The 26,315-nt window shown below is 48.3% G+C and overlaps 1 protein-coding gene across 1 annotated transcript in view; it reads left to right on the forward strand.

Moving 5' to 3' along the window:
• Positions 1 to 5,987: 5,987 nt before the first annotated feature.
• MAML2 (mastermind like transcriptional coactivator 2) overlaps positions 5,988 to 26,315 on the forward strand; it is a 207,975-nt gene continuing 187,647 nt past the window's right edge. Inside the window, exons 1-2 of the mRNA XM_035328379.1 lie at positions 5,988 to 6,332; positions 6,366 to 6,487. Coding sequence (XP_035184270.1) covers positions 6,008 to 6,332; positions 6,366 to 6,487 — 447 coding nt within the window. The 5' untranslated portion in view covers positions 5,988 to 6,007. The remainder of the gene's footprint in view (positions 6,333 to 6,365; positions 6,488 to 26,315) is intronic.

Raw genomic sequence — 26,315 nt, forward strand, 5'->3', positions numbered from 1 at the left:
TCATCAGTCAGGGGTACAGGTACCTGTGCTCCCCTGCAAGAAACAAGCTCAACCATTCTATGGTCCCAGATCATGTTTCTCACCTCCTCTTCATTTGCATAAAAAGTCTCTGAGCTACTTACTTCTTTCTTTTTCCTGCAGGCAGTTTTTTTTTTTTTTCCAGTCATGCAAAAGGTCTTGGAAGACAGCGCCTCTGCAGGCTCACCAATTTTGCCTGTGACATCACTAGTTGGACTAAGAAAATGCTAGTTAGACTAAGAAAATGCCTCGAATTGACATCACTGATTTCTGTTTCAGCAGGAAACTGATAACTTGAGCTGGCTTGGCAGGGGGCTGACAAAATGTTTGTGTGTGTATAACCAGACTTCACTATTCCTCTCACTGAGATGAGAGGAAGTGATAATATTTTTGTGGCTGTTGTTTTACCTGAAGAGTTTCTACAAGGCAGAGAACGTGAAGTATCATTGCATCGTGTTTACATTCATCTTCACCACAGGAAATGAAAAAATTGTCTAGAAGAGAAATATATGTGAAAATTCAGGTCAGATTTTCCAGGACAGGCTGTATGTAAATGCCAGCATTTGTACAGCGCGTAGTGCTAAGAGGGCTCGTCCCCACTGATGTTTTCAGGTCCAATTGCAGCAAGAACATTTGTAATAGAGAAATGCAAATGTCAGCTGATGGGGGAAGTCAGAAATCCAGCCAGTCTTTCATAGTTCCTTTTCTACTCCAGAGATTTTGAGTGGATTTAGAGGGTGAGAGGATATAATGCTTGTACTGAGAGGGCATTTTTAATTGTCTTTAGTGTGAGTTTTTGAAGTAGTAGCTCTAATTAAGATAAAGTACCTGTCTTCATGGAACAATGAAGAACGATCAGTATGTGATTAGACTTGGAGCAGGTGATTAATGATCATACTTGGAAATTACTTTAGCTCCTGTAGTGTTTGAATAATCTGATCTAGTTGAAGTTCTGTAGCCCGGGACTGTGATAATGATAAAATTCACGCATGATGCGTATGGATAGGATCAGCCTTACAAATGTGGTGTACTTTGGGGAGATCAGGCTCTTTATGGTCTACATTCTGTGTCCAGTTCTTGCAGGGAAGTTTGGAAAGAAGTGATTTTCCTCCCCTTGTCCCTCAGTTTTTGGAAAGAAAATAATTTGTGGATCAAGTAGGATGGCAAACTTTGCTAATAGCAGATAGCTGATACTGCCTTTTTCTTTTCTTTCTTTTTTTTTTTTTTAGACAGTGAAAGCTTCTGTTTTCCAAAAGCAGCTATTTCTAGTAGTTCAGCAGGCAATTACAGGCAATTCCCATGCTTAACTCCTCTAGTTTACTTTTATTTGGATAAATAAAGGCTTGTAGTTTTATCCTTCTTTAAGTCTTCCTGGATAAACAGAGTGGGTGTGTTAGATAAACACATGTACATACAGTACCACTCCAAGAGATACCCAGCACACATGAAATATACCGTATTAAGTCGACTTGCTGATTCTGCTTTGAGAAATAATAAATATCAAGTTCTAAGTTGAATTTAGAGGTGAGACAAAAGAATGTCAGGAAATATGATTGACCAGCCAAGGAATAATGTGAGAAATACGTGGAGTGGTATTGAAAGAACCTGATGATAATGCCCAGTTCGTGGGCTACGCTTCGCTGAATAGTTTATGTGAATTTGGGTATTTTTCTAGGTATTAAGGGATGGTATGTGTTGTTTTTATTTTGTTTGTTTGTTTGTTTTCCCTGTTATTTATTAAATAACATGTAGACACAGTTTCTTTAGATTTTTCTGGAAATTGTATTCTTAATTCAAAAACCTGTGTGTGTTCAAGATGACTTAGTTTACAGTTTACACAGAGCAGTAATGCATGAGCCTTGTGCCCAAACTTTGAGGACAAGAAAAGTGACCCAGGTGCAGTCAGATTCTGCTCCAAAGTTTAGCAATTGAGCAGGCGAGCTGCACGGTGCATCCTAACAGCGTGCCTAGCTGGAAGTGCATTTATCACATTATTTATAACAGTAGTCATTCAAAATGGCTAAGAACCCTCTGAAAAGCAAATAATGGGAATGGCTGAAAATTTATAGCCCTGGTTAGTCTTTCACAGGACTGTTATTAAGCACGTGCCATTTTGGTGGAGCTAATGCAACTTTGAAGGACTTTGATACGTGATTTCTAAAGAGAGATGAACGAGGTATGTGTCTAGATTTAGGTGTGGACTCAAGTTTTTAGGTGACAGAAGTTCAGCATAGTCATTTTGTTCAATTTTTGTAAAGTTTTCAGCACAATGGGACTTCCACGGTGAGAATTCCTGGCTGAGAAGTCAGCACCAGGAAAGGCTTTGCTCACCCGGTAGGGGCTTGGGAGACTCAGAGCTGCAGCAGCAGGAGCAAATTCACATGGAAAAATACTCGAGGATGACAGCTCACATGAGACTACAGTATCATTGCAAGAGGTCACAGATGTCGGCATAGGGGATAAAAGTAATGAATTATTCAGGACCCATTATGTTAATGTTTCATCTCGTGTGGTTTTATGAGAACGCATATGACACGATCGCAAGTGACGTTACAGTGATGTTCAGAACCGTCTGCTCTTAAGAAAACTGACAAGTAGCCAATCCCCAAAACGATACCTGTTTCCAGGAGCTGGTAGCATTCGGCAGCGTCTCCTGGACAAAAGTTGTAAAGCTGAAGGATGGGTTTAGGGTATTTCCTTCTCAGAAACACCAGGGGCAGTCTTTGCTGCGTATTGCGCGGCTGGGGACTCGCAGCCCTGCCACCAAGCCGTCTCTCGCCCTAGAAGCGGTCTGTATTAAACCACAAAACACATCAGATGCTGCTTTGCAAAAAGTGAATCTGAGACATCTAAAGTTACAGCTCAAAAATCGTTGTTTTGAAAGACCGTTCTCTGAGCTCTGCAGAACCTCACGAGAGAGGATTCCTGCAGCTACCCGGGTCTCTCCCTGGGCAGCACCATCAGTTTCACGGGCCCACGGCAACTTTGAAAACCCCCACCAAGATGTCATTTGAAGTGCCCTTGCTTATTTTCCATGAGATTGGTGTTACTGTGACATGTACAGTCTGACCACCCTAAACACAGCAATGACATCCAAGCTGTAACAAATGAATAAAAGCCCCAGAGAGGCCTGAAGCAAAGGTAACATTGTCTATTATTTTACAAACAGAAAAATGTCCATTTTTCCCCGTGCCAGCCCATTGTTCTCAACAGATGCATGCTGCTGTTACGTATCAAATAATAACCCACTCTTCCTCGGTTGTTCAAGGTTAAACAAAAAAATCCCTTTTTCCTGTTAGCAATAATGCCTTCCTCTGCATGCAGCACATCCCCAAGCCCGCGGACACCACCCCGCAGTTAGGAAGCAAAGTCTTTGGTGGGACAGATGTGGGCCCAAACACCTGGATCCTGGGAACCCACACGGGTGTTTTGGTGCAGCCTGGAGGAGATGTGGGTCACACAAATATTTCCCATATGCCCAAATATTTCCCATATGCCCCATATGTGTTGTTTGCATGTTCAGGGTGAGTTTAAGGAATCTGTCGTTTCATCAATGGCATTCAAAAGGGTTGTGAGCGGGACTTCGGAAGGTGATAAAAGCACCTGAAAGGGTCACTCATCCTCAGCTTGCTGCTCCCAGTATGGTGTAATGAAATTGGTGTGGTTTTCTGATGGGCAGTCTCATCAAATGAGACGATGTGTCCTTGTGTTAGGGGCTGTGGGTCCTGAAAGGTTTTGTGTTAGGACTGGAAGGTTGGCGCTTTTGCATCAGGCTTGTGTCTCCGCATGTTTGGGGCCATTTTTATTCCCGAAGAGGTGTCCCCATGGTAGCACAACAGTGTGTAGCTTTAACGTAGCCGACTAGCTCCCAGCTATTCCTGCGTCCTCCTTCATGGCTCACCTGCAGCAACACAGGGAACCTGGCAGCTGCTGGTTGCAGCCTGGACGGTGTTGGGGGCACTTGGCCACCCCTGGTTTTAATCTGGAGAAGAAGAGGCTCAGGGGAGACCCTACTGCCCCCTACAACTACCTGAAAGGAAGTTGTGGGGGTCTGGGGGCCGGCCTCTTCTTGCAGATAATGAGTGATAGGACCAGAGGGAATGGCCTCAAGTTGCACCAGGGGAGGTTTCAATTGGAAATGAGGAGACAGAAAGAGTGGCCAGGCATTGGAACGGGTTGCCCAGGGAGGTGGTGGTGTCACCATCCCTGGGGGTATTCAAGGCAAGGTTGGACATGGTGCTCAGGGACATGGTTTAGTGGGTGACATTGGTGGTAGGGGGGTGGTTGGACCTGATGACCTCGGAGGTTTTTTTCAACCTTCATGACTCTACGAACCGAGGAGACAGCAAAGAGAAGCACCAAGGCTGAGGCTTTCCTGGGAAGGAAGCAAAGTGCCAGACACCCAAGAAGCTCCCACCAGAGCCTCCCCCTCCCCAAACCTTCCCTCACCCCCCCCCCCCCATACACAAAATCACCCTAGAAAACCCCCCTTTCCCTTCCCACCCACCTCCCCAGAGCAAACCACTCTCTTCCAGCACCCGGAGCCCCAACCCGGCAGCACAACTCCCCCGTTCCCACCGCGGGCTGAGGTCGGCAGAGCGACATTTCCCTCTCCTTCCCCGGCGGGGCGGCCGCCCGCCCGCCTCCCCTGCGCGGCCGCTGGGAGGCTCCGGCGCTCGGCCCGGCCGCCCGGTGCCACCCGCCCCCCGCCCCCGCAGCGCCCCGCACCGCGGCCCCGCACGCACCGCGGGCCACGGGCAGCGCCGGCTCCGGCAGCCGGAGGCGAGCGGAGGAGACAGCAAGCGGGCAGCACCCACCGCAACCCCGCCACCCCCCCAGCAGCACCACCCCGGGCCGGGGATGGAATATACAAAAAAAAACACAAAGGAAAAGTGGCCGGAGCGTGCCGGGGGCAAAATGCTGGAAGTTTGTAAGTGCAACTCGCCGTTCGTAATCGCTGTTTGAAGGGTTGGTTGGTGTTGTGTTTTTTTTTTTTTTTTCTTTTTTTCTTTTTTTTTGTGCTTTTTTTTTTTTTTCCCGTGCTTTTCTTGAAACTGTACTTGAAACTATTCGGTAGCCGGGAGTCTAAGGGAAAGTATGCGAAAGGAGTTCTCTGCCTCGGGTTGGCGGCTCGCTGCTTTATTGCTAAGGGGGGAAATAAGCGCTGAAAGCAAGACGGATTTTATCCAGCGGCTGGATTAACCGGAGGCGAAGCGTGCTCTGGAAGTCCACTGCCTGACATTGTTCCGGACCGGGGACCCGTCCCTCTCGTTCCCGGAGGAGCTGCCCTTCAGCCGCAGGCACTTGGAGCCTGCACGAAAACCCGAGAGCGGCCAGCGCGGAGCGAGCAGGAGAACGGAGACCGCACAAAGACCAAACTAACCCCAGCCTCCTCCTCCTTCCCCGGCTATTTGCACATCTACCGAAGACTTTAAAATAATAATAACAACAAGCCAACGAGCAACCCGCTCCACCAGCCCTAGAAGATTTTTGGGGGGGGGGGGGTCGGCGCCGTGCCGCTGAGCCCCGCGACCCTTTTCCCTGCCTGAATTTCCCCGTGAAGGAGCGACCCCCGAGCCCCCGAAATGAAATAAAACCAATAAACCTGCCAAGCCCCACTCCTTCCCGAGGGGGATCTCCTTTCGGACGAGGATCCCTTTTGGAGGCAGCGGGTTAATTTTTAATTTTTCCCCCCTCTCCCGCGTGCCCCCCCCCCAAGACCCCCATCCTTCCCCTTTCACCCCCCTCCCCCCCCCCCCGCGGGCTCAGCCCGTCCCCGACCCCTCGGCCGATGGTGGCCCGCCCCTAGCAGCCCCCCCATTTTTCCCCCGTTCCCCTCTTTTTTTTTCCCAAAAAACACCCCCGGTGGGGGGACGGGGAGGGGGGGATCTCGGTGCCGTTGGCGGTGTGGGGTCGCGGGGCCTCCCCCCCCGCCTTCTCCCCTCCATGTGGCACTGAGGCGGCCGGCCACCGGCGGCGGGGGGTGGCGATGGGCGACACGGCTCCCCCCCAGGCCGCGGGGCTGGGGGCCGGGCTGCTGGGGGGCGGCGGGGGCGGCCCGGCGGCCCCCCGGGTCCACAGCGCCATCGTGGAGCGGCTGCGGGCCCGCATCGCCGTGTGCCGCCAGCACCACCTCAGCTGCGAGGGGCGCTACGAGCGGGGCCGCGCCGAGAGCTCCGACCGCGAGCGGGAGAGCACCTTGCAGCTCCTCCACCTCGTGCAGCAGGGGCAGGGGGCCCGCAAGGCCGCCAAGCACCCCAAGGCGGCCGCAGGAGGAGCAGGAGGAGGAGGAGGAGGAGGAGGAGGAGGAGGAGGTGGAGGAGGAGGAGGAGGTGGAGGAGGAGGAGGAGCGGCCACCCCGTCCGCCGCCGCCGCCGCGCCCCCCGACTACCACCAGCACCTCCTCAGCAACGGCGGCGCCAACGGGGAGCAGGCGGCGGGGGAGCAGCGAGCCTCGGCCCTGCTGGCGGTGAGTCACGGCGCCCCCTGACGGGCGGAGGGGGGCGGGCGACACGCGCGGCCCCCGGGGGCCACCCCCGGCCCTGAGGCGAGGCGAGAAGGCGGGGCTGGGGCGCTGAGGGGAGGGGGTGAGGGCGGATGGGGACTGGTGGGAGAGGGGAGTGGGAGCTGATGTACCTCGTGCGCACTCGATGCTGGGGTGGTAACACCCCTAGGAAAGCCCCTCGAGTGTCCTCGTGATGTCCTGCCACGAGGTGACGCGCCAGGTGTGGTTTGCAGGCATGGAAGTCCCTCGTGCGCCCTCGCCACAGGGGCGGTGACAGCCCTGGAGAAGTCTCTTGAGTGCCCTCATGACGTCCCCCCAGGAGGTGACACCCCAAATGCCACCATGGTGGAGACACCCCCGGTGCCTGGAAGGTCTCCAGGGGCTTCAGGCTGCCTCGGCTCACCCCCGAGCAGCAGTGTAAGGGGGCATTAAACTACAGCGCACGCTCAGAGCTGTGCCCACGGCATCACACCTCAGGCGTCGTGCTCTCATTCTGTGCCTCCTGGGTCAATGCCTGTGCTGCGGGTGGGCAGGTAGTGGCATGCATAGCTTTATGATTGCTGAGGTGGACAAGTGGTCGTGGAAGCAGAGCTCCTGAAGCATGCCTGTGAGCCCTACCAGGGAGGGCTGGTTCGTAACTGTTACCCATTGCGTTTCGCTGGGAGAAGTTATACGAGTTTTCCGCACCCTGGCTCTCTGTGGATGGCACGTTGACCTTTTCCAACTGGAAGTTGCTCTGGAGGTGTCTGGGAGGCAGAGCCTTGCCTCCTGTTACGTTATGACAAGCCGTTTGTGTACCAGGCTTTCTGCCTTTCCCTCCAGCGTCCCTCCGGCATGTGTTCCCGGCACACACGCGAAATATTACGAGGAGAACTGCCCCCGATAGGCCCGTGGCTGCTATTCGAACGGCCCGAAATAGACTGCTCCCTCCCTTCCCGACATAAACCTGTCTTTCTCAGTGCTTGGCGTATTCTAAAACGGGACCCTGGTGGTTATTTTCTCCCCTCTCAGCCCTCCCGGCGCTGGGGGCTGCGGCTCCGTTTGGGAGGGCGGCGATGTGAGGGGCGAACGCGGTAACAGGGGGGCACTTCGGCCTGACTCGGGGCTCAGGGCAAATCTCCCCATGTTTCTCAAGAAAGCCATTATCTTATTTTTCCAGTGTGTATTAATGAAACGCTTCATGATTGCCTCGAGGAAAAAAAGAAAAATGATTTTGCATAATAACCTACATCCCAGCAAACTCTGCTTTCTGAAGTCAGGGAACATCTGGAGTCAGGGAACAGGCCTGTGTGCTTTTTTGGTTCGGTTTGGTTTGGTTCTTTACTAGTTGTTACTGTTATTATGAAATAGCTGGAGGCAGCTGCTCGAAACGGCTAAATGAAACAACTCCAACGAAAATACCGAAAGGTTTTCATCTTTGGAGTGCAGAGAGGTTGTCCTTGTTTTGCTCGAGATCCTAAACCTGCTCTTTGCTGGACACTGCCCCCGTTCCACCCTGCACGTTGCCTCACCTCCCCGATAGCTCCGCACGCGCGTCTTTGGCGAGGGAGCGAGCTGACAAAGTGCCCCTCGGTTTTGCATGCTCGCGCTCGGCAGTCCTGCTGACAAGGTACGTGACTTCACCGAACATGACGTCTGGGGCCCCGGACCGTGTTTTGACACTGAAGAAGTGCTGGCTCATGAGGCAGCGCTGTTGTAATGGTATCGCTGCACATCGCTGATCCTCCCACTCTGTGCTCGGCACAGACATTCTTCATTTGCGGCTTCAGTAGGGCTGCCTAATTAAGGAACAGAGAAAGGCATCGGTTCAAAGTCACGTCTCTGCGTGATGGAGGCACATGTTCCCCTCACCGAGCACCCCTTAGAACATCGTTGCATATGCTAAAAGGGAAAGGGAAACCACACCATGTCTGAGCGGGATGAACTGGAGTGGTTGAGGGTCGGGCAGCAGGTAGCCAAGCATTGTGCTCCACTTCTTGAAAATACAGAGGGTGGTGATGGGCCAGGATAATAACGGGGTCTTGCTTTTGTTCTGGCCATAGCTGGAGAGGAATTTGCTCTGCCAGTTATCCCAAGGGCACTTGAAAGAGGAAGGATGAGGCAGATTAAGCCAGTTGCTCTGTGCACTATAAATGTACAGGGAAGAGCCATCTCTAAGGCAGCAGAATCCATCCTCTGGGGGTGTTTCCCAAGGGGAAATCCAGCGGAAGACTTGCTTGCGCCGGTGGTTATTCCTCTAATTTCAGACTTTTTGCTTGGAGCAGATGGCAGATCAGAGGTGCGTGGGGTCCTGGAACATAGCAGTTCTGAGCATCGGTCGTGGGAGGTACAGCTCTGGCACGAGGAGGCACAAGACGGGAGCGTTTGTGCGAGTCTCACACTGAGGATGTGAGATTTGACACATCTCTGACTCCACGGGGGGACTGTAAAGCTCCACCTGCCTTGCTGTAGCTCCACCAGTTTAGAAAGAGCTCCACACACAGACAAGCGTGAAGGCAGTCCTGGCTCCCTTAGGGGAGTTCTGGCTATCAGGGCGCTCTTTGTCCTGTAAAATCCAAGATTGTCCCCACGCTTCCTCTGCTGCAAATAGCTGGGTTGTTTCCTTCGCTCTGCGGATCCCACTGCTCCTGTTAGGAGCACCTGCCATGCTCAGTGGCACTGGATGGGTCGTTTGCTCAGTTGGACTCCAGAGTAAATATTTGACACTCGATAACATTTGAAACAACATTCACTTGAACGTATCAAAGGGTCTTAAGTGATAATCTGACGTTGTTGATACTATTATTTGATAATTATCTGTCCCCAGCGGACGGTTTAAAACCGGCAGAAGAAAGAGTTTTTAGTGGGATTGGGTTTGGGCTCAATTTGGCAGCGTTACTTTGCTTTTTGAGCAAGCAGCTTTGGCACCAGCATTTTCTCATTGGAGAGTGGAGACCAGATTTTTGAGCTGGACTGCTGGGTGTGGGTGCATGTGAAAGAGAAATTTATTCTTCTGGACACGGCTAAGAAAGCTTTTGTGCTTTCTGCCTCCCTGCATTTCTCATGAGCTGACATGTGTTTATTTATCTGGTGGTGTTACTTTTCATGGTGCAGAGTGGAACAGAAAATACTCTGTCTTTTATACATATATCTGCATGTATATATGTGCCCTCCAGCACTTAGCTGTTTATATTATTTGTGTTACGTATAAACAGTTAGCTCTGGAGGGCATTCCTCAGCGGGTTAAGCGTTGAACTGGTGATACCAAAGTTCTTGCGCTGCAGTTGCAAATCCCCAGCGGCTGTTCCTTCCCTTCGTTCCTCTGCCATAGGCTGAGCAGCGTTCGTTTCGCTCTGTGCAAACGAGGAGCTCGCTTTCACAGGCAGCGCTGTATTATTCCGGTCAGGTTGTTCCGTTGCAGCCATCACCCTGGTGGCCGATGTCTTCCTCCGAGTGTGTTAAGTGCTGTTTGTCACCAGTCCCAGGTGACTCGTTCTACTTTTATCCCTCTCCAAGTCGCACTGAATTTATTGTTGTAACGATTGTTATTATTTTCTGTACTCAGAAGAATGACTGCGGATGTGGCCTGCTCCCCAGATGTAGTCTGCAAGCAGGTGAAAAAAAGAAGGGAAAACAGTCCTGCAAAGAGGGTGTAGCCGAGGAAGAGAGAAATGGACTGATTCCCCCTACTCCCCTAAATTCTCATCAACAGCAGTCCAAATCTGGAAAAGGCATGGGTTTGTCTCAGTCCCCTGAGGACATCACTGGGAGACAGGGTTGCCCGGCTGGTGCCAAGAGCCAAGTTTTGCTTGTAAAACTTTGATTTAGGTGGTTGTTGTATGTGGAGATCCTTTAAACGAGCGTAGAAACCCTGACATTATTTCCTAATAACTTTTTTAATGATCTATGCTATACTTGCTGAGGTTTGGACTGCCGGTTTGCTGCTGACCTGCCAGGGTGCCCTGCAAAGTAGTCTCATCTTCTGGTTCTGGATGTACGTAGCTTTGGGAAGCTCTTTGAAAGCAAACAGGATAAGGCAACCAGATGAAGTGGTGTTATGGTGTGGTGAACAAGAGGGGACTGCAGCACAGACCTTTCCGTGAAGGTGGGCTGGGATCTTTTGATGAACAAAGTTTGGTGCCACACGACGAAACGTTCTGTTTGTGAGGTGGCAGACGGCTGCCTGGGGCTTCTGTGGAACCAAAGCTGGGTTGGATAGAGACAATTTCTGTAGCCGAGTCAGACAAAATGAGTCACGTTGCCTTTGTGGGTAGAAAACTTTGATTTGCTGTCACGGGCCTTTGCCTGCTGGGAGCCATTTGGGTAGGACGGACCTGGGCACCACTGAACATCTCAGTTCCCCTTGGCTCCGAGAGCGTTCTCTGCACCAAAATCAAGGAGACTCCCTGGAGGCTGCGTAAAGGTTATAATTTAATGAAAAGTTCAGCCAGTGAACTTGTTAAGTGTCTGCTAGTTTAGGAGCCTTTTCAGCCCTAATTCTCCAGTCAAATTGTTTACTTTGAAGCTTTTTAACCTCCGAATGCATTTAATGAAAGTCTCCGCCATTCTGAAACTGTCTAACAGACTGTTTCTGCCACCGAAGTTTCTGTAGACAGTGAGCAGTGGAACAGCTTGCCTGGAGGTGACAGGGTCTCCAAGGCCAGCCTATGGCTCCTTAACTTCCCTGACTGTTACAGCACATCCTCTGATCCTGCTCTCACATCCCCTGCAGTGCTCAAATTGAGTCCCCTGAGTGTAGCACCATGACGAGGGATGTTAGAACAGCTCCTGTTTCTTCTCTACTGAGAAATGTGACTCCAGCAAAAATGTTAGTCGCTCTGTGGGAAAATCTGAACCTTAAAAAGGTATGTCTGAGTCAGACTCAGAAGCTGCTTTGCTGAAACTTTGACTTATCTCACTCATATTTCTTCTCTCCTGGCAATGAACACTGCCTGCAGAAGGTGTATGTGGTCTTCGGTTAGCTTGCAGTGGCCAAAAAACCCCACAACTAGGTTAGTCAGTTAGCAGGTTCAGAAAGACCATAACATACTTCTCTTCCTCTTCTTAACTGCTGGCAACGGTCCTTTCTACCAAGATATCATCTTCAGAGGCCAGTTGTCTGCCTTTCTTATCAAGTCTGTGAGCTTATGAAACTGAAACTTCACCCATGTCTAATTACTGAAAAGAATGGCTCCACCACAGTCCCCTTGACACCTTTGGGAGGGGTAATATCCCCATTGCCCCATGTGTCTTGCACCTCAGGTGTGGTGTAGGAGTTGCTGGAAGCTGGCAGCCTGCTCCAGCTGACAGAGCACTGGGATAGAGGTGGCAGCTCTGCCAGCAAGCTTCTCTGGGACTTTGTACGTGTCCCACGGGTGCCACCATTTCCCTTCCATGCTTTATTGAGGTCTTCAGGCAGCACCACGTCAGTGCCTAGCCCATGGGACCCTGGTCTCTACTGGGGACCCAACTACACCGTAGTGACTTTACACCATCACTTTTACGGGGTGCTGGAAGATGATTAAAGAAACCACTATGCAGCACGTTACAGGGCACACGGTCAGTTACGAGGTACAGGGAAGAGCTTTAGCCTTTAGACTGCTCCAAGGAGAAGAAGAGGAACAAGGTCTTGGCTCTTTGGCCTCTCTGGTGTCTGCATGTCAGCAGCTCCCTGCATGACCTGCTCCCAGCAGCAGCAGGATGAAGCTGATGGGATTCATGGCAGGTTGGTGTTTTCCACAACTCTTTGTCCATGGCTGTAAACCTAACAAGGATCTTACCCATATCATGCTGCTGCGGTTTGGAACAGCTTTGAGCAGTGAAAGAGGCAGTGGTCTTGACTGCAGAAAAGGAGGTGGTGCCAACTGAAATTTGGATCGCTTCTTCAGCTTAACAGTATTAAGAGATTATTTTTTTTATTTTTATTTTTTTTTTAGATGGAAGCACAAACTATTTACAACCCGGATTTCCCATGAAAAGCCTCCCATAGCCACTTGAAAGCCAACCTGTGAATTGGTCATACCTTGTCAAGTTCTTCCAAAGTATTCGTAGATGCAGGTAGTAATCCATAACCGTACTGCAGTGCCAACACTAATACCTAACACAAAACACTTACAACTGTCAAACAAAAGTTCTTAGGTGAGCGCACTGTAAACTAAAACCCCAGTGTTTCTACTCTGACCCTAGGATCTGTTCAGCAGATTACTCTTGGTATTTCACTTCTATAAACCTCAGTTTCCTCTGTGAAAAATACTATTTATCACCTTTGTAAAGCGCATTGAGATCTGATGGTGAGTTTTATGGCTTAGAAGCCAAATTCATTATTGATGGAGCCTGAGACAGGATATCTGAATGTTTGCTTTGGCAAAGCTGCAGGCAATGTATATGTGTTGATGGATTCTTCCTATTTGACTTTTGTGTTTTGAGCCTTTGAGGTGCACTCAAATCACCTTTTCAGCCTTTGTCCCACAGGTATGAGGACTGGAAACGTAAACTCAAATGAGTCTTTTACATAATGATGTGACTCCCGGCTGGGTTTTTATTTGAGGCAGCGTGTTGCCCAAGACTCACAATGAAAGTGCAAGATGTGGCAGTGCCTCTTATGCTTCATATTTTCTTGCTTCACTTGCTCTTCATTCTGCATCAGTTTGTACTCAAATTAGTCTCCCAATTAAGTTGGCTGCGTCCAAGCGCTGCGTGTATTTGATGCTCCAGCAGACTGGGTGCAGAGTGGGACTGGAACTGGGAGCGTATACCGAAGTCATCTGCTTTCTGGTGAGGCTGCAGCTGCACCCCAGCAGTACGTAGCAGGTGGGAGCTGCTTTGTCCTGCTTATGCTGCCTCCCATTTGGTAGGAGAACGATCCTGTAGTAATAGGGGAAGGCTCATCTCTATGACTCAGGGTGGCAGGAAGACTCAGGAGTATTTCTTAGTTGAATAACATGAACAAGCACAAAATTCCAACACACTTAGTGAGGAATTATATATAAATCGATTTAATTTGTAAATACATCGTGTCCCTGGCTTCACACACAGGTGTTGCCATTTCCCTGACAAAATTCCTCTAGTTCAGAAATGGCTCCTGTAGCTATTTTTATCTGTGTCACTCATTTGCTGTGATGTGCTTTTAAGCCCAGCTGAATCAAGGTGCAGAGAAATTAGAACCTATTAGAAATTGGCATGAAGGCACAGCGAGGAAGCAGCTCTTGCAAAGCCATGTACCTGCTGCCTGAGCCTGAAGCAGACTGAAAGAGACAGTATGATCATGGACATGCAGATGAAACCCCAAGAAGTTTCATCTTGGCTACTCTGCTTTGAAACAAAACACGCAGTTGTGCAACAGCCGTCGCTGTGGTACCCTGGCTTTATTACAGAGCTCTTCAGGCACCTCCCCACAGTAGGTGTTACACAAACACCCAGTGAGAACCGTGCCCTTCCCTGCATACCTTAGGGCCTCGGGAGACAAGATAGACAAAGAATGGAAAGAGGAACAGAAGCACAGAAAGGTCAAGTGTCTTGCCCAAGGTCAAACAGCAGGTCAGTGGCAGAGCTGGGAACAGAGCCCAGATTTCCTGACTCCTAGTCCAGCGCTCTATTAATCATCCCCTCGCTTTGTGTTCTGTGGCCTGTTACTGTCCGTAGGAAATGTGAGGAAGACTTTCCGACAGCTTCAGAGTAACTTCTCGGTTTTGGAAACTATTGATCATCAACACACTATTGAGATAAAGAGGTCGTCTACGGGACATGGGCACTAGGGCACTCTGAACTCAGAACTGAGTGCTCTAGGTATTGATTTCATTCCAGGATGCTGGAAAGCCATAATTTTATAATCCCAAACATTTACTCTTACTCAGATTTTTAAAGCCTTTTTCTCCTTACATTCTGTACAAAGTGGTTTGTTTTACAGAGTTACTCATCATAGTTAACTCCTACATTGGCGCTTATCCTATAAATTATTTTTTCCTTGAAAACGAGTTACAGCAGTTATTTAGTTAGCAGGACTTTTCTTCTCCGTGGAATTTACCAATGAACTAATGAAACAGTCAGAAAAGCAGAGAGTCAACAGTGCAGAGTGACTTGTAATTCTTACTTATTTTCATTCCTCACTATACAATGTGTTCAATTTTCACAGTCTTTTAATGGAGTTATCTTGATCACAAAGTTAATTATACCTGTGAGATTTTTTTTTTCCTCCCCAAATTTTTGACTGGAGGCAAAACTCTGACTAGGGTGGTAATGAGTTATCAAGAGTCTCTTGTAAACAATAGTATAATCACTTTCTTATAGTCATGGCAACAGTGTTTAAGCAATGAGCTTCCCGAACACAATGTGCACTGTCTCCACTGAATAGCTATTGCAGCGCTGAAGTGTATGCTGCTCATTTTCAGAGGTCTCAGGGATATAAATTATTCAGCAAAACAACACTGCTTCAGCAGACGTCTTTGAATTTGTTGTGTTTTGTACTAGCCAAAGATGGGTGTTTATCTGTGTGGATGGGGCCATGTTTAATTCTGCTCCCGCTGAATTCAGGGGTGTCTCAAGCCCTTTCAGCATCGTGCTACCTGTCAGCGGTAATGTTTGCTATCCTGAGAAATCTCTAACAGGGGGGGCAGAAGGGCTCAGGAGGATGCGTGCTGTACGTATGTGTGGTGTGAGAGGGGGTTGCTAGGTGCAGTATGACGAATTTCTTTTAATTAGCAAGGGGTTCGTTACAACAGGGCCAATGCCTTCCTTGACCCAGAGGGTCACCTGTGTTCCTGCTCAGTGGGCTGGGGAGGCTCCTCGGAGAGTGGATGGCTTCAGAGGAAGCTTCAGAGCTGAACCTGAAGACAAGGATTTGCCTCTGACTTTTCTGTTTATTTTGTTCTTTACAGCTCTCTCATTCAAATAACTAGACCTGGAGGAAAGACCTTGCTGGCAACAGTTGTTGTTTTGAGATGAGTCATTCCACCAGATTTCAGAAATGCCACCCCAGTGACAGTTGGCGAAAATGCTGCATGGGCTGTTCAGTTTATGTTATTCACTTTGGAAAATCAGACCATTTATTTAGGGTTCTGTTGCTTTAGAAACCATCTCCAGACACTCCCAGTTTCCTTTCCTTTCCTTTCCTTTCCTTTCCTTTCCTTTCCTTTCCTTTCCTTTCCTTTCCTTTCCTTTCCTTTCCTTTCCTTTCCTTTCCCTCTCTCCCCTTTCTTCCTGTTCCCTTTTCCTCACTGCTATAGTATCTCAACATCTAAGCTTTCTAATGTTAATTCTGATCTGATTGGCCTCTCCTGAAACAGTTTGTGAGAAAGACTATGGATGTGGCACTGTGGAACATCAGTCTAATGCAGGATTACGCTCTTTATTTCTGTAGATTAGGCCAGTTTATAGTCAATTATTCTGTTTTCCAAAGAAGTACATTCACCCTGCTTCTCCAATAGCTTTTGATTCCGCGTCCTTCTAAGCTAGATACTCTTGGTCTTCAGCATTGGGCTGCTTACCTCTATGGCCTGGTTCCCGGAAATAGTTATGCATGTGCCTAATTGTGCACACATGGGTAATCACGCTGAAATCAAGATGTGTAGAATTAAGCAAGTCTAGAAGTATTTCCAGGGTTTGGTCTTTGTTCAAAAAACAGGCCTCAGCCTGACTGAAGCCCGCTACGTACTACCAAAATAAAGCTGAATTCAAGAGTAAGTAGCATATTAATTATCAATTTACTTATTTCCTTAACACAGTTAATTCTATACTTTTTAAAACTACTTTCCAATTTTCCTACAAATCCAGTTGCCCCTCCTTTCACATTCATTTTTCCTCCTCACTGCACGGCTCCCAGCAGACCCGAGCTGCTAGCTACACGATCCACTTTCGTAATGATTTGAGTTCCTATATTTCTTTTTTCCTACCAACTTTGTGCATTGCCATAATGGTTCCTAGGACAGATTTTGGCCAGCTTTTAAGGAGAGAGAGAGTCGCGGTGTTTCAGACCTTCACTTCCAAGTGCAGTATTAAATATAATCCTTATAATTACAGCGCTGCCGCTTGGACCACTGTAGTTCAGGCTGTGTCAATATGTCATCAAAAGCTCTCTTTCTCAGGAGCTGGAACTCAGTCTTGTTGATTGAGTTGAAATCTGATGGCCGGCAGCTGCAAACACACACTGTCCCCATCCCCCTGCCTCCCTTATTTTTTTTCCTTTTACCACAAACTCCTCTTGCTTTCCGTCAAAGCCGTGAGTTTACAGACCAGAGATAGAGACTGATTCCAGGCTACATTATTCTGAGCCACCCCTCTGGGGCTGTCTAGACCATCCTGCGAGTCGTGCCCTGCCTGGGACAACCTGAAGGCACAGTCTGCTGTTGGTGCCCGTGCCGAACCTGAGAGCACAGCACGAGCACCGCCCCCAGCCCACGCACAGCCCTGGCTGTTGGAGCCCTTCGGATGCTGTGTGTGTCACGCTCGGCAGCCAAGGAAGCCGGTAGGCACACCTGGGCTGACATCTGTGAGGCTCTTGTGTGAGCAGGGTTGGAGCGCTGCAGTCTCTCCCCGCTCGTGGCCTTGGCCGCTCGCCACGCAGACCTCGCTGTTCATCTGAGCAAAGGCGTCGGGAGCGGGGCGATTCCCAGCAGCAGCTTGTACCGAAAGTTTAGCACACGCTTATTTAGCCCCAGGGGACCGGGGGGGGTGGTGAAAAAAAACAGCTTTGGAGAAAATAAAATAAAAATTGGCATCCAGCAGTTGCATAACACGATCCTGTCATTTTGGGTACTTAAAAAACAAAACAAAACCCCAGCATTCATGACCCGAGATATTTAGGTTTTGAAAAGTGCCACTTGCCAATGCACAGTAACTGCTTTTCATAAGGCCTTTCAGTCTGTGTATTTACAGGTGGACCAGAATAGCTCTGCGGAAGTTAATCCAGTCCGTTGAGTAAACAGTAGGTACTTCTAAAGGTTTCTATATATACCAACCGTGTGTAAGGCCTCTAACATACATCTGTACCGCACACAATACATCTGAGGGGCCCTAGCAGAGCCGGGATGGCTGCTGAGGTCGATAACCCCCTCACTGCTGCCTTGGATGTGCGCGTTCTGCCAAACCCTTGAAGGGCGATTGCGTTTGGGTGGCTGGTGTGTTACTGAAACGTTCTTTATGTGGTTCCCAGAGTGCTCTCTGAGGATGTACTGTCTGTGCTCGAGTCTCCCAGCCTGTCATCTAAGCACAGCCTCTTCAGCACAGGTCAGGAGGACTCTTGAGCACGCCCTCACGCCGCTTACTTTGGTCACAAGAGTCACACACATCCCCTTTCCTTAGCAAAGTCCTTCCCTGCCGCCCCCTCCTCCACTCCCCAGCCCTATTAGCCATTCCCCCTCGCTCTCACCTGGGTTATCCCCCTCCCTTCTCTCCTTTCATGCTCCTGACTCTGCTTCATGATGTTGTTTTCCTAGCGTGGAAGAAAGGGCCAGAGGGCCAGGCTAAGAGAGAGATGATGAACACATGGCTTCCACATGTGCTCCTTGTCTTCCCTCGCGCTGCCTCTCTAGCTGCCTCTCTCTTTGCTTCAGCTGGAATTCTAATGACCACGAGTCTGTTTTCTCCTTAGGTTTCTAAAGGATGAGCTCAAAGCTCCTGCAGCATTGTCGCAAGAAACTTAGAGCAGAAACTCCTGTGAGCTGACAGCACGTTAGTGGGCTCTGTGGCCAGTCACTGCGGGCAGCGGGTGCTCGTACACTGGGCGTGCAGTTGTGAACGCTCAGGCTCCCGTTCAGGAAAATACTTGAAGAATGTGTTTAAACTCTTCTCAGTTCAAGAGCTCATTGCTGAGCTGGGACCCCATATTGGAGAATGCATCCTTAACAGCCTGCTTCAACAAGTAATTAAGAGTATACCAAACTTTTAAGAATAGAGGTATGTGCACTGCTTTATGTTCTTAATGCATCATAATGAATAGGACAGGGTGTTGTGGGCAAGGCAGGAAATGTGCAGGCTCTCCTGGTCATCTCTTACATTTTGACTCATGCTCTGCGCGTTTCTGAGCCCTAAATACATTTTGGTAGTGATGATGCCTACATGCCAATGTAATGTTTTGTAACGTACTTGTGTTACATGTTTATGTGAAGATCATTTAAAGAAATTACAGTTAAATGAAGAGCACTTAAACCTTAGAAAGGAAATGTTCATGCTAAGTTAACAGCGTTTCTCTGTGTTGTACCCTTGGATTCCTCTCCTGCATCCAGCATTAGATCAATCTGGGAGCAGCTTGGGGTCCAGATCTTCTTGGCTTATAACATCTAGGTATCTAATCTTTCCTGTATTGAACTGATACCAGTGGGAACTGGGCACCTAATTGGATTTTTGGATCACGGCCTAAAATCGCTGGAGTGCTTTGGAAAATTTATCCCTGGGAGATTTTGCTTGAGTCAAGAATACAGATGGGAGCCATTTCTCACCAAAAGCAACCGTGTGACATCAGTACCTCAGTGAGTCATCAGTCGGTTCCAGAGGTCAAAGTATTCCTCCTATTTGCCTAAGAAGTAGTTACCTATTTACTTTCTGACATGTGGTACTAACATGACATTTTGGCTTGCTGTACAGCAAAGGCACTGCTTTGAAATGCCTTGTATAAAGACAGGCCTTGTCATTTCTTTAAAAGTTAGAAATGCTAGGGAACAAATGTAAAAGGCCTGCTTCCTTCCTTGCTAGCGTGTGTGGTCTAGGAAAAATCCCAAATTGTGCTGGTAAGAGACAGTCCACTCTCTTTTCTTTCCGATGATGTAAGTACTGCTCCTTCAGTGAAGGCTGGGTCATTATTTTATCATTACCTTCTTCTGATCTGTCACTGTTTCTGCTTTTCCTCTATTTTTTTTTCTTATTTGCTGAACATACATTTTAAAAAAATTAAGGCAATCGTATTTAAAAAGGATTTACCTGCACAGGACTGTAGGCATACCACACACAGGCAGGTCCCTGCCAGGAAATCCAGTGCTAATGCCCAAATTCATTCATTAAAAAAAAAAAAAGACACTGATCCAATTTGACCACGCTCCACAGCAGCAGTGAAACAAGCTCCAAGTGGCCCATGTTTTGTGAGTCCTAGTACAAAACATTCATGTACCTCAAACTTGTGGCCTTCCTTCTCCTGCAACACTTCATCTGCTCAGGTCAGGCTTTTTAATCGCTTTTTCGCCATCACCTTTTCCTGCCTCTCAACCCTCTGTGTTCTCAGTTTGAGCTCCCACTGGCACCGACCAGCTGTGAGTGCTCTGGGGGGAGTCCAGAGCTGGTGCATGGTGTGGGGCTGCCTGCCAGGGCTCCTGAAATGGACTGCAAGGGTGAGAGACTGCAGGAGCCACGCACCTGAAAGCAAAACAAAGCTGCCTGTAGCGAGTCACAGCTAAGTTCTGCATGAACAACTGTGCTGGTCAGAGTCTCCCATGAGCCTCTCTTATCTAATCTACCATATCAGTATCCTTACTGCATTTATTACCTTGTTATCAAGAAATGACAGGAAGGAGATTGGGGTATTGGTAAAAGCACGAGGCAGAGAGGCAAAGCTGAGCGTTAACGCTGAGCAAAGGTTAAAAGATCTTGACCAGCAGGGCTCTGGGCGTTGCAAACAGCAAACCTCATCTTTCTGTGTCCCGACGGTGTTGTGTGGTCGGGACCTGGTGCTCAGCCTGTTCAGGGCCGGGGAGTGTGAGACACCAGAGCCTGGGAATGAGTTGTTGAAAGGTTCCTGTGTCTTGGAGGGATTCTCAGCAAAATGCAAATGCAAGGCCACAGATGTCAGTAATACCTCTGATAATTCTACTCAGGAGCACTATTAATGAGATTATCTTTCTGAACAAATCCTGTGGTTTCTGCTCCCTTGGATTTCACTCAGTTTGCCTGGTGAGAGTGAGATAGAGTTACTGACAGTGCTTGTCTCCACTTAGTTTTACTGGTGGCACCCCTCAGTAGACCATAGTTAGGATACCCCAGTTAATCCGATCTCCCTCCCTTTTTTTGTGTGTGTCTGCTTTTGCACCACAGAAACACTTCCAGCATTTCCTCTTGCTACTGAGGCAAAGGGCTGCCTACTTACACAGCAGCAGAAACTCGAGTAAGTTCTGAGAAGGATGCTTCACACAGCAAGTAATTCCCAAACAGTGAGTCAAAGGGGGGACTGCCCTCCTAGGACATGGCGTCAGAAATGAGCAGTGGACCTACGAAAAGCCACACAGAAAGCTCTCTGCCCTCACAGGTAGGGGATACTGCGGTGTCAAGCCTTTCTGCAGGAGCCAGCACGAGCCACGCAGAAGCAGGCATAGCGCCTTCCCCACTCACAGCAGGCAGAAGATGTGCTTATTCATTGGCAAGTGGGCCCTGGGGTTGCTGTGTCTAGTGGCAAGGGACACTTTCTGTGTGAGGTGACAGGTCCTGGAGTGGTTGGGTAGAAAGCAGAAAGCGAACACGTAAAACTTTGGCTAGGGCAGGACCCTTCAGTTTTGTACGTGAACTCATGATTTCTGAAGAGAGAAAGAAGAGAATCTGTACCAATAGCAACAAGGCTGAAATTTCAGCTGGTTAAAAAGATCTTTGCTCTTATGGAATCCAATCTGATCTCCAGCTGAGGCATCCCGTTGGGGCTCACATCCTGGTTCATGTCTGCAGCCAACGCCAGCGGCACACAAAGGAGAGACGGGGGAATGTCACGGCTCCCCTTAGGCTCCTGAGCCTACTGTCAGGAACTCACCCGCAGCTGAGGCAGATTACTGCAAAGTTCCGTATTACTCTTCTGGGTCTGTAGCATTTGTAGGTTCTGAGGCTGCTGTGGAAGTGCATCACGCAGTTCCCGGAGTCCCAGGAGGGAGTTCAGTGTTGTGGTGTCTGCAGCAGGCACTGTGGCTGAGCTGACGACAACTGTTCACAGAAGAGAGAGTGGTCGTGTGTCCACTGAAAAAACAAGAACCAAGCCTAAAATGAAATTTTATGTTCTTAAGCTAAGGAAAAATAATATTGAAAACTATTTTCTTAGCAGAACTCAGCCTGGGTTGACTGGCTTTGTTCAGGTCATCAGTACGTAAACAGAAGATAACCTCTTTTTTTTTTCATCCTTGTTCAAGTTAACACACAGAGACTTGTGTGCTAACCGCTGTTTCCACCACCACCAAACTCTAGAGGTCAGGGACCTCTAGAATTAAATTTATGAGCTATCATAGTGTGGGCTGCAGAACCAGCTTTTTTAGGGTAGCAGCTGAGAGACTCATTTCCTCTGTGGATGAGCCACAGAAACGAATGCATAACACACCCCGGCCAGCGGGTTGTATTTTGGCACCTGTGCTGTGCAGATGTCATCCAGCAGCCAGGGTGAAGCAATCTCAAAATGGCATCAGACATATCAGTAGGACCTCATCACACTTCGGGCATCATGTAAAGTAGTGCAGATGTCAAGGATAGTTAAACTCAGCGTTAGTTAAGGGTATCCAGCTTGCGGGAGTAGCTGCAGCTCCAACCTGAGCCATGTGTTTGTCTACTTGAAAGCTCACCATCTTGGTTAAAGCACTTGCTGTCCACATCAGAAAGTCTCTAACCGAGTCTCTTAACCTTCTGAGCGGGTTAAATCTGGCAGAGGGCGTACTTTAGAGCAGTTCTGAACTCACTTGGACCAAAACCCATGTAACTGAGGTACTGCTGGTAATGCACCAAAATCCTTCCTGCGACTCCTGCTTGCACCGTTTGCCCCGAAGGATGGACAAATTCACCTGCAGGTCATCCTGGACCAAGGCAGCCTTCAAACCCCCTGTAAAACGGACTGTGGCCTGCAGTGCCTCAGTCACACGCATGTCAGCAAAGGAGGAACAGTGGTGGGATTTTGCCGTGAAGCCTGCCACCCTCACGTCAGTGGTCCAGGGGAAGGTTTGTACCTTCAGGCAGGCTCATTCTGACACCAGGCGTGCTGGAAGCACGCTGTTACCTAAGCCTCCACTTAAGCCTCAGTACTTGGTGTATTATTTGCATTTTGAACTTTTTCCAGAGAAATCATTTTTTCGAATGTTATAAAAATAGCTAAATAATTTTGTAAAGCCTTAAAGACGTTTTTTTAAATATTTTTTTTCATCAGGATTTGAATTGGAAATGGCTGATCTGGGGCCAATTTACCTTCAAAATTCTACTTTGTCCACAAGAAGTGAGTCTGCCTGTGGTATTTCCAGCCTACAAAGCCTTTTACGAGACCCTCAAAGCTAAACCAGCAAAAGCATATTCCACACAAATTATAATATTCCTTAAGCCAGGAAAACTACATCCACTCCTGAATTTGTGCTGGTGAGGTTTAATGGCAGCAAACTTCCCATGCTCGTGCTGTCATACATGCTCTCAGATTATCCCATAACAGGGTAGCTTTCCTTGCACGGAGCAGGTTCTTGACATGTCTACGATGGGCTATAAAAGTGTGCCTGTGAACATGCCTTTCAGTCTTTTACAAATTGTAGATCCTCTAAAAGTTCTCCAGTGCAGATGAAGGTTTGCTTATTACTAGTTTAAGCCTCAAGGCTGTTGACTTCCTTTCCAGACTTAGCTTTCACAGACCCTTCAGAAGTAGTCCTCAAACCCTCAAGGGTCTGCAGACCACAGCTTGAAAACCACGAGCCCTCACTTTAAGTAAGACTTTTGGGGCCTTCTGGGCTTCACTTTCTATTGCCTTGCAGCTTGTGAGGTCTTATATAGCTGTTCAAAGGGAGTAAAACGCTACCAGATGGGGACGGTGGGGTTCAGTCCTGCTCCTGGCCCTTATTTGCACAGGTGTGGAGGATGCCAACGCAAAGCAGCAGCGAGTCAGGCCCCAGCACTGCTACTGCTCCTTCCCCATGGGGATCACGAGCAGTGCTGGGGATGGTCCTGTCCGCAGCATCCTCAGGCTGCTGTCATCCGCTGAAAGCCAGGCCTGGCAGTAGACATGGCAAGGATCAGGCCCTCGGACACCGTGGGCCTGATCCTTGCGAGTCTTGGAGCTTTGCTTTGTGATTCTGTTTGCACCCAGGGCAGGCTCAGCAATGCTCACACGTTCTGGTTTTCATGTCTTGTACACACAGCAACAACCTTTCCATTTAAGCAAAAGTACACCAAGTTGTGCTGAGCGTTTCGGTACTTTTTCCTTCCTTTGATCTCACCTAAAGCTCCGTGCAGAGGGGATCAGGATCTCGACCACCATCTCCTTTCACGCCCGGTAATTAGGCCAGGTCCAGGGGCTGGGTGCAACGCTCTCCTCCGCGCTACGAGGGGAGACGGGCAGGGGCTGCAGCGATTGTTTGCTGTGTTGATGACTGTGGGGTTGCCATGGAAAAGCTGGAGACTTCAGGGGAGTTTGTGTTGTGGTGGGCAGGGAGCCAGCCTGCTCTGACTTATTACAACTGTGCGAGTGAGTGAGCCATGCAGAACTTTATCCCTCTGTAGCAATTCCAAGGCAGGAACAACAACAAAAATAAGGACAGGCCCGCTTTAACGAGCAGGAGTGCAGTGCACTTTACTGAAGCTGATTGCATTAAATACAGGAGATGCAAAAAAATCCTTTGCTATTTTCCATATTTTTTTCCTTTTTTCCTTCTTTTTTTTTTTTTTTTTTTTTGGCAGAATGTGTCCACTCTGTTCTAAGGACTGAATTCAGAGCAGTGCAAATAATGAGATCTCAAGTAATCCTCCTGGAAGCCAACAGGGCTCTTTAATTGGCTGTATCTGTACAGAAAGGAGCATTTAGAGTTCTGCTGAGCCCGAGTCCATTAAAGCCTTTGATCTGTTCCAGAAACAAAAGTGGAAGCAGACTATACTGTTTTCATTATCTATCCTGAATGAAGTGCAAAAAGTAAATACATAGTGTAAACAGGGGAAAAAAATGAATCAAGGCCCAGATCCAGCAAAAAACTATCCTCATACTGAACTTCCCATGCTCTGAGTAGTGCCATTATTCCCTGGAGGTGGAATTAATAGCAGTGCGTGCCTTTTACAAAGCACTTGCCATGGGCAGATCTCAAAGCAATTTATTCCCTCTGAGCGTACAGCGACTAGGTATAGGTTGTCAGGATTATTCTGAAGTATTACAACACAGCTGCATTGTTTTATTTGTTGGAAGTGTGACTTCTCCCTGCAACCTTGGCTGCCATGCCGTGTTCTCATGTCATATTCAATTGATCCAGGAGCACAAGCCTCTTCCAGGAGTGTGTTTGAGCAGGTGGGAAATGGCAGGGTTGTGCTCTGGAGTCTTCTTGCTGTCAGGGCTTCTTGACATTGACAAAAAATCATTTTCTATAGCAAACTATTCTTGTGGAAGTAGTTCTCTGATTTTCTCTTTTAAATCAGAATTTCCTACCTAACTGTTCAGTGCTCTAACAGATGCATCTAGGAATGTTATTTTAATGTTGTAAACATTCACCATAAATTACCATCTTGCAAAGCTCCGATTTCTAGAAGAGCAGGGTAAAGCAAATGACTTTCTTTAGGATGTGATCAGAGAACACCCAGGGAAATCTTGGCTCCATGGCAGTCAGTGACAAACGTCTAATGCTTGCAGTCCTCATGTGATCTTACTCGGGAGGTGAATCCTGCAAAACTTCTGGCAATATGAGACTCCTGAGCAGCAGCCAACAGCATCACCTGTTTTCTTTCAAAGGTAAAAAACCACCTGTGTGTATCGTCACAGCCACTGATGTTAGCCTGGCTGGCATTATTTGGAGATAGAGCTGGGAGCTCTAACCAGGAAGATGGGGACAGATCTTGCTGACATGGGAAGTGACAGAAACACCTATTGATTTCACTGGCATCTAGATAAGAGCTAAAGATTAGATACTACCATGGGATCCAGCCATGGTTTGTGTGTGAACCCCTTGTCCCCGTGCTGTATCTCACTATATTTAACAGGACGTATCTTGGGAACTGATTTTCCAGATACTTTAGGGGCTGTGATGTCCCAAGAACTTTACCACTGTCACAATGAGAAGCAGACTAACCTTCTGTCCCAAATACAGTGGGACAAAGCAATTGCTGTAAATAGTCAGGTCTGATAAAGCCGTGACAGTTTGCACCAGCAGAGGACTTCCCCAGGAGGTTGGACAGTTGTTGCTTTGTAGCTACCGCCCTGTTCAGAAGGGTTGCTTTTATCCTGCCTTTTTTTTTCCTCTTTTGCTCTTCACTGCTAGTTGTTTTGTGATGTTGCTGGTTCAGTACAGAAATTTGTGTCTTCCACACAGAGGTCTGGTAGCTACGTGTTCAGCAACACTTGGCTTAATGAGCTCTGCAACATCTTTAATGTTTCCTCACAGCCTGCTGTGCTTGGGATGCAGTGTGTGATAAAGACCAAAAGTGAGGGACGCAAGAAGTGCATTCACACAGGAAACTGAAACTGCTCTGTCATTCATTCCTGTAGTGCAAATAACCCTTTCTTTAACCTCAGCTTCCTGATTCTCGTGTGGCTGGGGCCAGATTTGCCACTGGTGCAAACTGGTACAGCACTACTGATATCAGCTGCAATGCACTGGTTTACCCCAGGGGGTAATTTCTTCCAAGTCTTTTCAGTAACAGAAGTAAGAAAACAACAGATGCAGATGGACCTAAAAGCAGTGAGGTCTTATGAAATAAAGGGATTGTTTTTAGCAGTTGGTGAGCATGAAGGCAGAGCTTGCTACTGACACTTGGACCCAGCTGTACCACTGCTTTCCAAAGGAAAACTTCTACTGAGTGCACAGTGAAACTATCCACAAATATGTTTATCCTTAAACTGAACCGCATCTTGAAAATGCATATTCTTTTGTGTGCTGCTCCATCCAAAGGACTACTGATGTTTCTTTCTCTGAGAACTTTA

This window comes from Oxyura jamaicensis, chromosome 1 (assembly GCF_011077185.1).
Source record: "Oxyura jamaicensis isolate SHBP4307 breed ruddy duck chromosome 1, BPBGC_Ojam_1.0, whole genome shotgun sequence".
Classification (NCBI taxonomy): domain Eukaryota; kingdom Metazoa; phylum Chordata; class Aves; order Anseriformes; family Anatidae; genus Oxyura; species Oxyura jamaicensis.